Here is an 18,097-nt window from a genome sequence, read left to right on the forward strand (position 1 = left end):
GCCAAAGATTTTCCAAAGCAGCACAGCTGTGGTGATTACATGTCATAGATATGGAATACGTCGGAGGACCCAATCCCCTCGAAATACTCTCTCTCCAAAATCCTATCTGGAGCACTGGCTCCCAGTCCTACGGCAACTGTCACCAGTTCCAAGCAGGCATTCCACTTTCTGCTTGGAACTGATGCAGCCCAGGAGAACATCATTTCCAAATTCCCTTAGTTTCTTTACCCAGAAGACTGTATATAAAAAATTTTTTTAAAAAAGGAGATGCAGGAGTTGTTCATGAGTCACTGTTAAAGCACAATTGAGCGATCCTGGGAGAGCACAAGAGAACACGAGAGCTTAAATCGCCTATTCTAAGCACATTAGTTATAGAAGAGGTTTCTTTTGCTTTTTCAAACCAACGTTAATATTGATGCTATACAGTTTCCTATAATGAAGCCATTTACAAAAATACCTATGACTGAGACTAGATAGTAGTTTAGCTCAAGGTGCCTTTATGGATGATGACCGTAAACATTTGTGGATATATCAGCTTGAATGCTTAGAAGAATGCTGAAAAACACAACTGTTCCAATCGAACCTTGTGGTTAGAGGAGGACTCTCAGAAAGCACAACAGGCTCTTTACTGCAAACTAAAATTCAAAATACAGATGTACTACTCAAGTAGCTATACTCAGGAAAGAATTTAAGTTCCTGTCACAACAAACGAAATATGCCTTGGTTAAAAAGGTTTGGGAAAACGGATTAGCTGCTAAAGAGTAAACTCTGGGAAATTCTGAGAACTCATGGTAGCTAATCCCAAGCGACTCTGCAAAGTTAAATCAATTAGTCCTGTAAACAAAGAGTAATTGTATACGTTCACAAGTATAAGCGGGCACTAACCCCATGAGAGGCAAGCTTCTCGCAAATTAGGTCTTTGCTCCCTAATGCTTGTGACATTATCTTAATGGCTATAGATGTGAAGACAAGTATTCCCTCAATGAAAGCATACAAAGGAACCTGGGCCAGACGATATAGACACCAATCTGTATGCCAATATTTATGCAAATCAACCATATCTATGGAGCGCATTATAGTGACAGGCATTCAATGCAACAATAACGACAAAGCTATCGAATTACATGAAAATCTGCAACAATTTGCACCATTTTTAAGAAGGGGTAAGATGGACTCAGTTACAGACCAATCTCCCTGTTAGATTTAGCTTTCAAAATATTTGGGAAATTGATGTTGATAATCGACTGGATTTATGAGAACGTTATATTGAATATGCAATATGGTTTCAGAGAAAACCTAGGTAACTGAACTACAGTCTTTAACCATATACTTGTTGGTAGCTAAATCAATATATAATCAAAAAGAAGAACTTTTTTTTGCTACCTTCATGGACCTAAAAATGGCCTTTGATTTGGTCAATCGTTAAAAGTTTGGATCCCTTTTAACTACATTTTACACCATATGGGTATTCCATCCGACCTGCTGACAGTGTTAGTATATATAAAACACATGAGGAAAATACTGCAGCAGTAAAAACTGATTTTGGTAACATTACCAGACCATTCCCCCAACACAGGGTGTAAGGCAGGGGTGTGTACTGTTGCTGATGTTCTTTAATTTGTCAGGCATCTGAGGGCATCCTCACTTATTTCCCAAATATATCCTCCTCCCAGGTGTTCAGGGAAAGGCCGTCGCCATGGGATCCGGACCCTGGTTGTGGGTATGCAAGGGAGGATCACCTGGTTAGAGGAGACCTGGGAGTGGGGATGAGGCACCCTTGGGTGGGACGCGGTATTCCCCAGTTCCCTCTTCTAATGAGCCTAATATCCCTCATGCCTTTGTAGGTTATTACAAGCCCCTTCCCTGTCTTTACAGAAAATCATCTCCCAGTAAACACCAGTCAGGTACTTGGATGAGGAAGAGACAAACTAGAACCATACATCCTCTTAATTATCTCTTACACACATACACACCACTCTGGTACTGGGACGAGGGATGCGGAGTACCACGATCATTGGGTAATGAATGAGCATTGCCTGCACCTGCAGCCATTGAGGCATTATAATGGCCCACTCAGGTAAGGCCAATGGAAGAGACAGTTGAACGCGTGCTGGAGAAGCTGGAGGTGAAGGCAGAGAGACATGTGCCCCAAGTGCCTACGAGCTGCAGAGTCGCTGCAGCGGAAGCAGAGTGTGGCAGGAGCATTCGAGAGGTCTCGGGTAGCAAAGCTGATCTGCCTACCTCCGAGAGAGAGAGCGCGAGAGAGAGCGCGAGAGCGAGAGCGCGAGCGCGAGAGAGAGAGCGAGAGAGAGAGAGCGAGAGAGAGAGAGCGCGAGAGAGAGAGCGCGAGAGAGAGAGCGCGAGAGCGAGAGCGCGAGAGCGCGAGAGAGCGAGAGAGCGAGAGAGCGAGAGAGCGAGAGAGAGAGAGAGAGCGAGAGAGCGAGAGAGAGAGAGAGCGAGAGAGAGAGAGAGCGAGAGAGAGAGAGAGCGAGAGAGAGAGAGACTCCCTCTCCATATGGACGAGGCAGCGAATACCCTGGAGAAGAGGGACGTTGGGCCGGGAGCAGCGAGAGCCACAGCAAGCCTACCAATGGGGAGAAGATCACCTGGAGAACTCATACCCAGTTAAGTCAGAGAAGCCTCAGCGACTCCGGGATGTAGGCCGCATGGTTGCTGCAGACCGGGTCACTTGTGAGAGACCCCGTTTGGGCGAAATGAGTGACCATCGAGTTTGAAAGCAGACAAGTTACTGGATACTTCTGATAACGCTACAAGGAAATTGTTAAAACAAACCGAGAGAAAGGTTTGATCAATACTGAACTGTGAAAAAAGTAAAAGGAAGGCTAATCTGGAGCCAAGCAAAATCCCAGGATGAACCAAATGAGAGTGAGTTTAAACAAGCGGTTATAAGAGCGGGCCAGAGAAAACTGTTGATGGTTACAAAGTGACTGATTGAAAAGACAAGAGCCTTTTTTGAATATCCATCCGATTGAAAGCAGCTGTGTACAATTCTATCACAATAAGGAACTGTGTTTTGGCAAGCGCCATAAGAATACAAAGAACTGTGTGACTTGAAGAATAAGCAGGGGCAACAACCCTGAAAAAGTGTGAAAGCGCCACAAGTGTCTGGTGGTAAAACTAAGCAGTTAAAAAGCATCAAGAGGATGTGAGGGGAGAATAAGTTAAACTCCACTGTGAAGCTGAAACAGTGGCAAGGTGAAGGCCTATGATGAAGAGGCCTATAAGGTGTGTCGGTTGCGTGATCTGTAATGGGTGGACCATGTGGTCCGACAATGCCTAGACAGAAAACACCCATCTAAGGAAAAGCCACATAAATCACCAACAAGCTTGTGATTGAATAAAAGAAATAGGTGATTTGAAAATCAAGGACCTGAACGTTATGAAAGGCATCCAAGCCAGAAAAGCTGGACGTATCCCGAGGAATTGTGTTGGTTTTGAAAGCTGAGAGACTTGAAACCTTGGGGAAGGGAACCCCTCCTTTTTGTAAAGTGAACTATCTTGAACCTTGGGTAAGGGAAAACCCCTTGTCCAACGAACAGCTGGAAGAAGCTCTGAACTTTTATTTGAACACTTCTTATTTTGAGGCGGACAACCCTTCACTTTGCATACAACTAAATGTAAGGGCAAGTATAGGTTTTGGACACAGTGTGTCAGGAAGTTCAAAGCAAATGTTTGTCTATCATTAGTTCTATTTAGGTAGGGAAATCCCACCTTAGCATAGGGCAAGTTAAGCCTTTTTCCAACCCTCATTTTGTTTTAATAAACGTTTCTAGCCCAAACTTCATTCAGTGGTCTCGGTATAGTGTAAAGGCATCATAGACAAACGGACTTGCAGCTAAACTCAGCGCATTGAAGGTCTATGTCCCACAGGTCATGGAAACGAGAGTCCCGGTGCCATCGTACACAGATGACTGTGGCGTTGGCCTAAACCCAAAGATCCATTCAGTGCCTAATTGACTAGAGAAATAAAAGGGATGACCTTTTTATTCAAATTACATCCCAATGCCATCAGTTTCTTTTTAGGATTACCTAGGTGTTCGTTGTTTTTCTAATCCTAATCAAAGCACTCCTATTTGAAAACAGGCAGCAACAATGAGGGAAGCTACGGGTGCCATTTTCAAATTCACACACAATTCTAATGTACAGCCAGTCAAGAACAATGTTAAAAACGTACAAAGCAAAAGCTAAAGCTTTTATCATGCATGGCAGTTGCATTTTGGGTTTGGGCATATCAAGGAACTCCAATGTATTGAAAAGGCTTTCACAAAAGAGTTTTAGAATTGCCACAGTCTGCACCCAATCTTGCAGCTCATAAAGCTTAATATGCCATTAGGAGGATCATCATTCTCAGCCTTGGCCCCCACTCTGTGAAACTCCCTTCCAACCCGCATTCGACTCACCGAAGACTATATGTCATTCCGCAAACTATTGAAAACGTGGCTCTTCTCTTAAAGAATTCAACACTCAGAACAAACATAGTAAATAGCCACAATAAACAGAAACCCAAGGGTTGTGGAATAATGAAAACAAAGAGCAAAGAGAATCGATCGAACAGATTGAAAGACTAAAAACAGATAGTGTAACTAAAACGGACGGAGTGGATGGAACGGACGGAACGGACAGAGGGGATGAATGGATCAGTAGATAGAGCAGAGGGAACCAATAGATGGTACAGAAGGAGTAGCTAGAGGGCTAGAGGGCTAGATCAGATGGAGAATGGACCGGATGAAGAGAACAGAACAGACAAAGAATGAAGTGGACGGAACGGACGGAGTGGAATGAACGGAACTAATCGAGTGGACAGAGGCAACCGATAGAGCGGATGCAACGGATCGAACATCAGATGGAGTTGATGAAACCAGACAGAACGGATAAAGTGGACAGAACGGATAAAGTGGACAGAACGGATGAAGTGGACAGAACGGATGAAGTGGACAGAACGGATGAAGTGGACAGAACGGATGAAGTGGACAGAACGGATGAAGTGGATAGTTGGATGGATGGATGGATGGATGGAATGGATGGAGCTGATCAAATGGACAGAACCGGAAAGAGTGGACGGAACCGGACAGAGTGGACGGAACCGGACAGAACGGATGAAGTGGATGGAACGGATGAAGTGGATGGGAAGGATAGAGCGGGTGGGTGGAATGGATGGAGTGGATCGTGTGGATAGAATGGATGACTGGACGAGGCGGATGAAGTAAATGGAACGGATGGAACTGGACGGAACAGATGAATCGGATAAACGGACGAAGCGGATAGAACCGATGAAGTGGACGGAACGACTGCTATGTACCTGTATCCCCATGTTGCCCTATCCAGTCTGTCGCTTTATATATGTATCCCGCTATGTGCGCCCCCGTCCTGCTCTCGTCCCTAACTGCTAGCACTTCACCGATAAACCACCATATCACACTACTACGCTTACTCTCTCCTATACACCATCATTCAACTTGAACACAGCTATGCTATGTCGGCCCAGCTGTTCTCATACTAACATGACCTCACTAACATCTCATCATCCTAATAAAAAACAGCTAGCTGAGCACATTCCAGCTAGCTTTAGGCATCTCCTCAGGCCTAACGCAGCCAGAACCCAGTCAGAGAGTCTACCCACCAGACTGAACACATCCAACTGTTTTTCTCAGCACCACACCTACCGCTATGAAGCAGCTATCATGCAACAACCACACCAGCTGCACACATATCCGGTGCGCCCATTACCATACCACATTCTCTCTCTCTACTGACCTGAACTACGGTTCCCAAGGGCGTTCAACCTACCAGCGCTTTGAGGTCATACCAATGATACTTAAGGCGCTAAATAAATGCCAAGTAACATAACATTGGGGATGCCATGATAATGACTCCAAGGCATTGCCCATCACGTCTGCAATAACTCTAAAGCTATGCTTTCCAGACAAATTCTGCTAAATGTTTGTACGAGCAAAAGGGCTTTGAAAATTTCATGGAGAAGACGTAGAAAAAGATGGAGTAGCATTGTGGGAAAGTTTGGAAACCTGATATTTCCCTTTGGGAACAGTGAAATTACTGTTTTTAAAAGTTTGTTAATCAACTTACATAAGAATAATAGAGGCAAATGTTGCTTTTTAATAATCCAAGCTTGCTTTGTCTGAATTTATCAACAGACGGTGGGATGTTGACTAACACTCTATCTGGCCCTTTTTTCCACTTATTATGAAATGCTCTGTCATTTCTTGTTACTGTGTCCTATGTATTGCACTCCAAGAAAACAATATCTTGTGCCACTTTTGATAAAATAAGGTTTTCACCATTGTAAACCGGCTCAGATTTACCTTTTGAACACATGAAATGATGGAAATAGCATCCCCACTTAAGAAATGTTTATATAATGCACTTACAAACAGGGAGGACGACGAAAGGTATATTTTTTTTTCCCAGACATGTGTTTACAATTACACATTTTATATAGGGTGTACTTGGTTCATGCTTAATATGGTTTTCATGTTAAATTAATGAATGGAAACATACCTTCTTTCTAGGAATGGACGTACTTTTTATTTTGATGATTTAATTAAATGAATAAAAGAAATGTATTTAGTTTTTATTAATATGTAATGAATGTTGAACTGAACGCAGTTTGGCTTTTTTTTGTCCAGGGGCGGGGGGGGGGGGTTAATTCTGCTCCAGATGCATTTGTTTAATTTCATTTATATACAGGGAGGAACAATGCTCTTTTGATCACAAAAGAATGTACTAATGTACAATAGATGAGAAATCAGATTTGGCGAGAAGCAGTAAACCTCTTACAATAGGGGGGAGTTCGAGTGACATTCTGACCAGGTTGGTGGGGGGAGAGAGTAAATGTAACGGTCACGAGGAGCAATACATGGATGTACATACATAGATTAAGGACAACCATCATTAGACATTTCTAAGAGCAGATAGGCAGTACGGCCATCTGTGTTGGGGATGCAATCACGATGGATGAAGTGCTAGAATGGAGGCAGAAAAAGTGACCAAAACAAGCAGGTTAGATGCAAAGGGAAAAAACGAGAGTTAGGTTAAGAGGTTATCTCCGAGGCAAGGAGGGAGGCTTTAAACAAAATCGATGTTAACTGTTTCTCCGATATCCGGGAGAATAGAATTCCATGCAAGTCAAGCAGAAGTGAGAAACAGTGGGGCAATGGGAGAGTAGACGTAAAGGTAAATTGAGCTTTTGTGCTTTCAAGAAGGTAATGTCCGTATGCCACTCTCAACCTGGTCACTGGAGAGGTATAATATTTTCCACCCAAGCAGAACAGCAAGATGAAGGAAGGGCCCCATACATCCCTAAAGTCACCATTGTGAGGAATACAATGACTGACCACAGAAACTGCAAGGCAACTGATAATCTTAAAACTGAGATTTAGAATAGAAACAGGAAGCAAAGATACTGATTGAAAAAAGATCCCCAAATAGCTTGCCAATAAGTAAAACACACACTATAGCAAAGGGGTGAATGCGAGCCCCATTTGGGCCCCCCCACCCATACCCCCCACCCCCCCGAGACCAGTAGGCTGATTGTTTAAATCCCAGCATGGGACATATGCACCTTTTGTCTTTCAGAGGGCGGTAAAATACTGCACTCTCAGCGACTCCTATTTGAGCATCAGGCGAAAACTGTGTTGAATTCGAAATAAATAACTGTTCTAAAAGGCTACAGCTGGCAGTCATGCAAACACAGTGGTAACAAACTTGCAGTTCTAGGTGGTTCATGTAATCTTAAAAATATTAACAGGATTTCAATTTGGCACCTTGCCCCCATGTGTCTAGCACCATACCAACAGCTTAACTTTAGTTATGCATCGATTATAATTCTAGCTCCAAACACGAGAAACATTGTGCTGTAAGCCTACCCAACACATGACATGCATTACTTACCGTAATAGCATTTCTGATGATTGTATCTGCTTAGATTCACATGCTGTGCATATGGTCTGACATCCAGTGGTAGCCGCATAGTATTGCATCTTGTCTTTCAGGGACAGAAAGGGGACGTTGCATAGGCTTGTCTGTAACACTATCCCTATCGTGACGTGTAGTGTACCCAAAATCCCTCACGCGCATGTCTTCTGATGATTGTTAATCTGCTTAGAATCACATGCTGTGCATAGACTAGCGAGCAGTACCCAGAATTGGAGGTGGGTTGTGAGAAGGAACAGTAGAGAAAAGATGTCTTAGTACTGCTTGTCCCACCTGAGAATCAGACCTAGAATGAGTGTCTAGACAATAGTGTTTTGTAAAGGCGTGTACAGAACTCCAGGTTGCCACTTTGCAAATGGACTCCAGGGGAACATTTGCAATGAATGCTATGGATGCCCCAGTGCCCAGAGTAGAACGTGCTCTAGGCTTGAAGGGCAGGTCTCTCTTAGCAAGAGTGTAACAGTGTGATGCATTTGACAATCCACCTTGAGATAGCCGATTTAGAGACAGTATCCCCTTCTCTACCAGCTGCCACTGAAACAAAAAATTGGTTTGTTTTCCTCAGTTTTTTTGTTCTTTCCAGGTAGAACATGACTGCCCTGCGCACATCTAGCGTGTATAGGCTTCTTTCGGCCATGCTAGTGGGATTCTGGAAAAAGGTAGGTAGTTCAATCGATTGGTTCACATGCAACTTCGAGATTAATTTAGGCGCAAATCTGGGGTGAGTGCAGAACTACCTTATCCCTGTGGACTGTAACAAAGGGGTCTAGAACAGAAAGTGCCTGTAGGTCTTTTAGACTTGCTTTATGCATTGGCTCATGGGAGCTCCCGTGAGCCTGGTCAAAACCACATTTAGATCCCACCCAGGAGCTGGGTGATAAATGGGAGGATAAATCCTCTTAACCCCTTCCATAAAGGCCTTAATCACCAGCATCTTCCACCACAACACCTTTTGTTGCGATGTGGTGTAGGCTGAAAGAGCAGCCAGATGAACCTTTAGGGAATTAAAGACCAACCGAGTGTCTAACAGATGGGTAAGGTAAACACAATGTGTGTGGGTGAGCAATCGATGGGATTGACGCCCTTGAAATTACACCAGATGACAAAACGCTTCCATTTGCTGGCATAGCAATAACGTGTGTTCGGTTTTCTAGCTTCCCCGAGTATGTCCATGCACCTCTGAGGGAGCTGTGACCTCAGGAGCCAAGCTGCTAAATTCAGAGTTTGTGGGCATGGGTGTAGGGTCTCCCCCTGTCTTGAGACAACATCTTGTGTGGGCAGGGTAGTTTTACTGGTGGGGAGAGGAACATTTCCATCAGATGAGCAAACCAGGTTTGGCGGGCCCTCTTGGGGGCCACTAGTATCATGGTAACTGGTTCCTGGTGCATCGTGTGTACTATCTTGTGGAGAAGGGGAGTCGGGTGGTGTGGGGGACGTGGGGTTAATTGTAGACAAATTTCCCTGGCCATGTTATCCAGAGACCGTTCCCCTTGGAGCAGTTCTGGGGGTACCAGGAGGTGTAGTCTTGGCATTGGGAGTTCTCCTGGGTTGCGAACAGGTCGATTTCTGGGAAGCCCCATTCTGCGAAAACGTTGGACACAATGTCTTCGTGCAGATGCCATTCGTATTCTTCGGGCAGAATCTCTGCTGAGCACGTCTGCCAGAAGATTGAGTTCCCCTGGAACATGTTGGGACAACAGAAACATCTGGTCTGAGAGCCCATATCCAAATGTTTTGGGACAGCTTGGATACCCCTGGAGAGTGAGCGCCCCCCTGTTTGTTCAGGTAATACATGGCTGTGGTACTGTCTGTAAGAATCAGCACGGTCTTCCCTTGTAGTTGCATCTGAAAGGCCTTTAATGCCTTGAACACCGCTAATAGCTCCAGTAAATGTATATGGTTGGACGCTACTTGAGGGGACCACACTCCATGTGCTGTCTGCTGAAGCAGGTGAGCCCCCCCACCCCGTGAGAGAGGAGTCTGTCGTGAGAGTGGCTTCCACTGCAGGGGTGGTGAAGGTCTTCCCCTTCAAGAGGTTTTCTCTTGACCACCACAGCAGAGAGAACGAGGGCTGGCGAGACAACTACCAGATCTTCCCATTGTCCGCTGGCCTAACACCACTGGCTGTTGAGCCACTCTTGCATGGGACGCATGCGCATCCGCGCGCGGGGATCCAAGTATATGCACAACGCCATAATTCCTAGAAAACGCATGGCTTCACGCACCGCCACCTCCCAACTGGCTACATATTGAGGGATCTGAAACAGCATGTTCTGAACCCTCTCGTTGGAGGGGAAGACAAGGCTGTCTTTTGTCCGGATTGGAGCTCCCAGACATTTTTTTTATTTGACGGGGGACTAGACTGGATTTCTCTTCGTTGATGGAGAACCCCAGACTGAACAGAAGGTCTACGGTCTTTTGGGTGTTAAAAAAACACGTGTCGTACAAGTCCCCTGTTATGAGCCAGTCGTCGAGGTAAGGGTAAACCGGGACGGATAACCTGCGCAGGTGTGCTGCAGCTACTGCCAGGACCTTCATAAACACCCTTGGCACCGAGGCGATGCCGAAGGGGAGTACCTTGAATTGGTAATGCCTGTCCTCTATCATGAACTTTAGTAATAATAATAATGATATTTCCTGTGCGCTGACAACATTGAAATATGAAAGTATACATCTTTCATGTCCAATGTTGCCATGTAGTCCCCCTGTTTCAACAGTGGGATCACCTCCTGTAGCGTTATCATGCAAAACTTCTGAGGTTTTATGAACTTGTTCGCTGGGCACAGGTCTAGAACAGGGCGCATGGTGAGGTCCTTTTTGGGTACAAGGAAGTACACTGAATAAATACCCTTGTTTACCTGAAGAATAGGGACGGCTTCTATGGCGTCCTTTCCCAGCAGCGCTTCCACCTCTTGATTCAGGATCTCCAGATGGTCCGGTGAAAGGCGCCGTAGGCGCGGTGGTCTGAATTGTGGAGGTCGGGCTAATTCCATGCAGTACCCGTGGGCGACCGTCTTTATGACCCACTGGTCTGAAGTTATCCCCTCCCATGCCGTGAGGAAAGATGTCAAGCACCCCACGACCGGGGTGACATGGGAGGGGAACAGGCTCTGATGGTCATTTCTGACCGGAGGCTGCGGCTCCTCTAGGATTGGGGCCTCTACCTATGGCTTTGCCGCGTCACTGTCCCCATGGAGGGTAGTATGCAGGGCTTCCTGATTTTTGTCTAGCATTGAAGTTTCTCGTGCCATAGTTGTTCCGACTTGCACGGGACTGCCCTCGAAAGGACCGCTGAGAATTACTTCCTCTCTGGGGGAAAGGTCTTTGAGTGATTTGTTGCAGACACGAGAGTCTCATGCTCTTTTTTGGCTGTTTCTAAGGACTCATTTACTGCCTTTCCAAAGAGGTTAGCTTCTTCAATTGGTTTATTGATGAGCAAGGCTTGTGTTTCAGGCTTAAACCCAGAGGTACGGAGCCAAGCGTGCCTTTTGAGTAAAGTTCCTTGGGCCAGAGACCTGCCTGCTGTTGCAGACGTGTCCAGAGTGTTCTTTATTACATTCTGGTTCACCTGCCTGCCTTCGGCCACAATAGTGAGAAGCTTGGACCTGACAGGCTCCGAGACCTCTTGGAGACCTTGCTGCACTAGGTTCCATTGAGCGTCAGCATAACTCGCCAATAGCGTAGTGTTATTTGCTATGCGCGTGGTATATGCGGCAGCCGAGGTACCCCGTTTACCTAGAGCATATAGCCTTTTGGATTCTCCATCTGGAGGTGCTTCCCCTATAGCAAGGGGTACTCCTGCCCGTTTCATGGTGGTAGTCACTACCAGGGAATTGGGGGTGGCGTGCCCTTTAATGTATTGAGGGTCCGAAGGAGCTGGCCGAAATAACTTTTCAACTCTTGGGCTCCATGCACGGGTTTGAGCTGGTGACACCAGGGAGGGAGCCAATCTTCTCTCAATAGAATTAAGGAGGGGAATGGCCTGGCTAGAGGGAGGTTTCTCCTTGAGAATATCTTCTACAAAGTCTTGCTCAGGCACGGACTCTGAGTAGAGATTTGAAAATGTTCAGCTGCCTTCCTTAACATGGAACTGAAGGCCATTTGGTCGTCTACAGGTGAGGCCTGGCGAGCCAGAGTGGACAGAGGGGAATCCAGGCACAATACATCAGTGTCCTGATCTTGATGGGGAAGCGTCCATGGGTCCGTCCCCCCTTGCTGGGTTTCTTCCCAATTGTCTGTGGCATCCGCCTGGTCCTCATCGTAATTCTGTGGGAAGGAAGGTTCTTCATCTTCACTGTAAATGTCCCTATATGTATCCATCTGGACGATGTCTTCATGATGGACGGGACAGAAGGCTGATCCTCTTGGAAATGTGAAGCAGATTGCAGATTAGGCTCTCCACAAGATCTTTTTTGGGGAAGGATGCTCAGAAAAACAGAATTCTTTCAAGACGGTCCATACACCCTTCAAATGTCTCCCTTGTCCATTTAGAGGACCCAAAAGGGCCTACGGGTGGCAAAGCGTCGTCTTCCGCCCTTCGGCGCCGAGAATGGTCTCTCAGGGTGTTGGAAAAAAGGCTCTTGACTGTCCTCATAGGTATCGTGAGAATCGGGGCACCATGGCGTATCCAAAGATTTGTCCGCGGCCTGCCCCATGTTTTTCGGCGGAGCAGGAATAAGCCCAACCGCCAAAGTAATTCTTGCGATGCTGTATTTGATTACCGCCGAATTGGCTTGAGTTAGTGGGTCCGAAGGGCTATCGGTAAACTTATTGCCTTCCGAGGCGTTAGCGGGCCTAGCGGTCGGTTTTTCGCCTTGAGGCCTAGTCGTGATTTTTGGGCCTACCGCGGCCTTCGGAACTGTCGGATTTCCGCACTTCGACGTGTAAACCCGATTTAGGGGTAGCGCCCTTGTTTGTTTTGGAATGCCCAGTCGCAAGACGCTGCTGCAGATGCAGGGAAGGCTTTAGATCTGTACAATCCGAGGAATCCGCCGAAATATTCGACGGCCCTGCTGGTGCCTTCACCTTTGTTGACGTACCCGTCGAAATAGGTGTAGGGGTTGTGTGCTTAGTGAAATTAGATTGTACGCCCCTGTCACCGGATGTTGTCCCTGAAGCGAGACCAGAGTCAGGCCTTAAAGGGTCGGGGACGGGCGTGGCAGACCTACAAGTGTCCAACTCGAGGTCTATTACATCCGCAACGGATGTTTGGTCATCAGAGGTGCCCCCGTCACTTTCGGCGGGTGTGGCGGTGGGGGAAGGGATGACCTCCATTATAATGCTGCTAACATGAAGCATTAAATATGAATTATGTTAAGCTCTTCATTTAATTAGGATTTAATAGAGTAAATTCCATGCTCTAATACATAGGCAGCAGAACGTTTTCAGAGATTAACTAAGGATATTTTGCATTGTCTATCCTCGTGGGGTTTTATGTACAAACAAATAATTACCAAGGTAGTGAATATGGCACCGAAGAGTTATGTAGTTAATGAACAAAGCTCTAGATATGTCAAACAGTTGGGCATTTTGGAATGTCCATGAAAAGTTCTCTTTTCAGTAACTTCCTGAACAGCAGTGACGTAATTGCTGAATTGTGAATGTTAGCATGTCCACTCTTGGATGGAATTGTGAATGTTAGCATTTAGAAGTACGCCGGATAGCCCTCTGAGAAAGATACACTAGAATTTGCATTTAGAAGCTGTCCCCAATTAGCCTCTCTGTGAAAGTTGAATTTAAAATTGTCCCCACCTCCATTTAGAAGTGTACTCAGTCGCATTTAGAGGCTGCGCCCGATAGCCTCTGTGAAAGTTGAATTTAGATCTGTTACCACCCACATTAGAACTGCTCCCACCTCCATTTAGAAGTGTACCCAATTGCAGTTGGAAGTTGCGCCGGATAGCCTCTCTGAGAAAGTTGAATTAGAATTGTTCCCTCTTACATGTAGAAGTGTACCCAACGGCATTTAGAAGTCTACCCAATTGCATTTAGAATCTGCACCCAATAGACTCTCTGAGAAAGTCGAATTTAGAATTGTCCTCACCTGCATTAGAATTGTACCCAATTGCATTTAGAAGCTGCGCCCAATAGCCTTTCTGCGAAAGTTGAATTTAAATCCGTTACCCGCATTAGAACCGCTCCCACCTGCTCCTGGAAGTGTATCCAATTAGAGTTGGAAGTTGCGCCGGTTAGCCTCTGTGAGAAAGTTGATTTAGAACTGTTCTCTCTTACATGTAGAAATGTACCCAACGGCATTTAGAAGTGTACCCAATTGCATTCAGAAGCTGCACCCAATAGCCTCTCTGTGAAAGCTGAAATTTAGAACTGTTCCCCCTCGCAACTAGAACTGTACCCCGCACCTCCTCAGAGAAAGTTGAATTAGAATTGTACCCTCTTGCAATTAGAAGTGTATCCAACAGCATTTTAGAAATACACCCAATTGCATTTAGAAGCTGCACCCAATAGCCTATCTGAAAGCTGATTGTAAAACGGTTCCCACCTGCATTTAGAAGTGTACCCAATAGCATTTTAGAAGTATACCCAGTTACACTTGAAAGTTGCACCCAATAGCCTCTCTGTGAAAGTTGAATTCAGAACTGTTCCCAGCAGCATTTAGAAGTGTACGAGGGTGTGAACTAGACGATGATAATGACTGAACGAATGTGTGGAGCGGACGAATATGAGGAACGGACGAATATGTACAACAGACGATGCTAAATATGCTTTGGAATGAAGGAAACACTTGAAAACATACATAATTACCACACCCCATGCTTACTCTCCCTCTTACACCACCACTCATCTAGAACACAGAGATACTATGACACCATTCGGTATAACTGTTCTCATATCCACATCTCCCTCTTACTCCACATCACTCTAAGTAATCATTGCTGGATTCACACCCCCCAGCCAGGCGTTCTCCTCAGGCCTAACGCAGCCACACTCGTTCTGGGTAAAACCGACCAGAGCAAACACATACTCCTGACCTCTCAACCACCACACCTACAACTAAGAAGCAGCTACCACTCGATTTCCGCACCAGCTGCACACATACCTAGTGCGCACACGCACTTTTGGACTCCCTCTACTCTCTATACTGACCTGAACTTCGGTTCCCGAGGGCGTTCAACCTACCAGCGCCTTCAGACCATACCAATGGTATATAAGGCGCTATATAAATGCAAAATAACAATAACACCGGCGACATACCGTACGCGGCCCACCGCTTTACATGGCGCTCCTTAAGGGTCTTAGGCCGAAGGAGTTTACAAGCCGCACACCGCTTCTCGACGTGATCTAAGGGGAGACAGGAGTTGCACGTCCTGCGTTAGTCCTTCCACAGATATCTGACCCTACACTTAGGACAGAACCTAAAAGGAGTCCTTTCCATAGCAAAAGGGGAAGATGACCAGACCTAGACGAGAAAGAGGAAAGACATACTGGAAATAGGGCCACCCCGACCCCGCTTCAGCCACCGGATCGTAGGCGCCGGAATCCACCGCCATAGACAAGTCCCCCATAGTCTTCGTCGAAGTTGTTCTTGGCGTCGTAATGATTTAAGGGGGGGGGGGGGGAATAACCGACAAGTCAGTTTAGGATAAACAATGTCTCTTATGTAAGAGCTCTGCTATAGGGCGACCAGTTATCTGGGCGGAAAAAAAACAATCTGAGGGACCTCGGGCGTGAGGGATTTTGGGTACACTACACGTCACGATAGGGATAGTGTTACAGACCCGCCTATGCCGACGTCCCCTATCGGTCCCCGAAAGACAAGATGCAATACTCCGCGGTTACCATGCACAGCATGTGATTCTTAGCAGATTAACAAGCATCAGAAAGGAGTTTATTTTCCTTGTTCACTGACATAAATGCAACTACTAATGAGCTTCGCCCTCTTCAGATTTAATTAAACATGTATCACTCAAACATCAAAATAGGTTGTCAGGAACTACAAGCAGTTTGATCTGTGACTGAGCACTGAACGGCTCGTGTATCCAAGGCACAGCTAAACAATCAGCAAATCAATCTTGGTGTATTCCCTTCTGCTGTGACTGTTATATTACTGCAGGCTTCTCAAAAACTGATAGTTTAGCTAGGTTGCATTTGTTTAAAGTATTTTTTTAAAAGAAAATACACGAACTATCAAGAACTGGACGCACAGATATCCTCATTCTTGGTCTAATGCATTAGCCAGGGGCAGGAATGAAAGATTGATTGTGGGAAACACAAGACAGAAAATAACATAAGAACTGTAAAGGTAACCAATTGGATCTTCCAAGGCCTGCAGATGAAAGTGGATAGGATTCCTTTAGAAACCAAGGAGGTGAACTGTCATCATTCCCCTCCATTCAGTCACCGGCTTCTGAAATTCCAAGCCATGTGACAGGAAGAGGGTATCCACAGAATAGTTATGATATATGATATGGTCATCTCCAAATGTTATAGCCAACCACAGTAATATCCATCCGAGGAGAATAATTACATGGCAGACATCTTGAAACATGATAGCACTCAACATCCTTCAATTCCCAACCCTTGTTCAATGCCTGAAACTCATTTCCACCACTGTTGAAGGTACGATGAAGTCCTAAACCTAGAAATGGTGTTTGCCGCCACATATATCAGACTGGCTCCAAAGCACCACAATTGTGGAGCACCATGCTGCCAGTATTACTGGCAGCCTAGGCGTTATGGTAGTCACAAGGCAGGCGCATACATAACCCAAACCTACCACTACACAACAAAATTTGAATAACGGATCAAAACGTGTCTTACCTTAAGGAAAGTGCTCGAGTCTTTATAAACTTCTTCTTCATAAGGCAGATTTTCCTGCACTTGTTGTGGTTCAATTTCCTCCTTAAAATGGAAATGCAAAAATAAAAGCAAATTTATCTGAAGATCACGTATCGTTGCTGAAGGACATATCTGTCCGTTTTAGTAAGCTTCAAGCAGAGATAATGTTTTCTTCGGACTACAAGACCTCAACCTGAGAAGTGATGGAATATACACGTTTTCACAAGCATTTACGCCCAATTATTAATATATTAACTAATGGCATAATTCCTAATCAAAACAAATTCCACATCATACTGTAAACCTTGTCCTTCATTTTGTTAATTCTCCAATTAAAGGACAAATGGCCCGACTAGAGGACAACGTTCAGTCTTCAGAGTTATAGCAAAATGCATTTTCTATCACATTCCAACATTCCACTGACTGGTCTGAATTCCTAGTTTATTCTCATCCTTCATAGCCAAGAGAATCATACCTGGCAATCCTGCCACTACCCTCAAGGCCCTCCGATCACCCGGGGAAGTTCGATACCTTATCCTTTACCAGAACTCAATAGAAATAAACATGCCAATCATATCCCAAAGACAATACAGGAAACAAATCTGCCCTCTAAATAAATTACTACTACAGTCCAACGGGTACTTCTTTTAGTACTACTATTGATACCATTACTAGGATCTATGTGAAAATATTCAAAAAACAATGTGAATCCAAAACCCAATTCTTTTTTTCCTTTACCCTACTTCAGTGAATATATATGCGAGGGAAACCCCCCCCCCCCCCGCAGCCTCCCTCCATACGCGCCTACATTATTAACTTAACCCATCACCCACATGCATATGCAGTGAAATGGGGCTTTAAAAATTCTACATTTTATTTTGTAGTAATACCCCATTACTACAGGCCCTACTACTTTCTTAGTACCATATGCCACTATTTTCTTCACAAATATGCTCCCTCTACATCTATACCTTCTTACAATGCACTTCTGCGGACTACTCCTTCAGCACGAAGGCGGTCATGCTTTTTAATTTGTGCTCCGGCTTTGTAAAACCAACTGCCTTGCTCCATTTAATCAATATAAAGACCAATTATCGATGGAACATCAAGACCTGACTCAAGTTAGCCAGATTTGCCAGAAAGTTGGTTCAAATGTTACAATTTCTTTAGAGAGAAGACTTTAGGCGACAGCCATTTTTAAGCTCTTATTACATTATATAAGCTACCAATTCCGTACTACTACTACTGGTTAAACTACCACCCTCTACTCCACACTCCTTTTATCGTAATCCTTTTTGAGATTTCTCACAGCTTCAATGTTGGTGACCCA

At 45.2% G+C, this 18,097-nt stretch overlaps 1 protein-coding gene across 2 annotated transcripts in view; it reads right to left on the reverse strand.

Moving 5' to 3' along the window:
• The window catches only part of METTL14 (methyltransferase 14, N6-adenosine-methyltransferase non-catalytic subunit), a 361,066-nt gene that overhangs the window by 252,825 nt on the left and 90,144 nt on the right, over positions 1–18,097 (reverse strand). For both annotated transcript variants that reach the window (XM_069630753.1, XM_069630754.1), the window contains exon 4: positions 16,750–16,830. In XM_069630753.1, the coding sequence (XP_069486854.1) occupies positions 16,750–16,830 (81 nt within the window). The remainder of the gene's footprint in view (positions 1–16,749; positions 16,831–18,097) is intronic.

Source organism: Ambystoma mexicanum, chromosome 6q (assembly GCF_040938575.1).
Source record: "Ambystoma mexicanum isolate Mex_15411 chromosome 6q, UKY_AmexF1_1, whole genome shotgun sequence".
Taxonomy (NCBI): Eukaryota; Metazoa; Chordata; class Amphibia; order Caudata; family Ambystomatidae; genus Ambystoma; species Ambystoma mexicanum.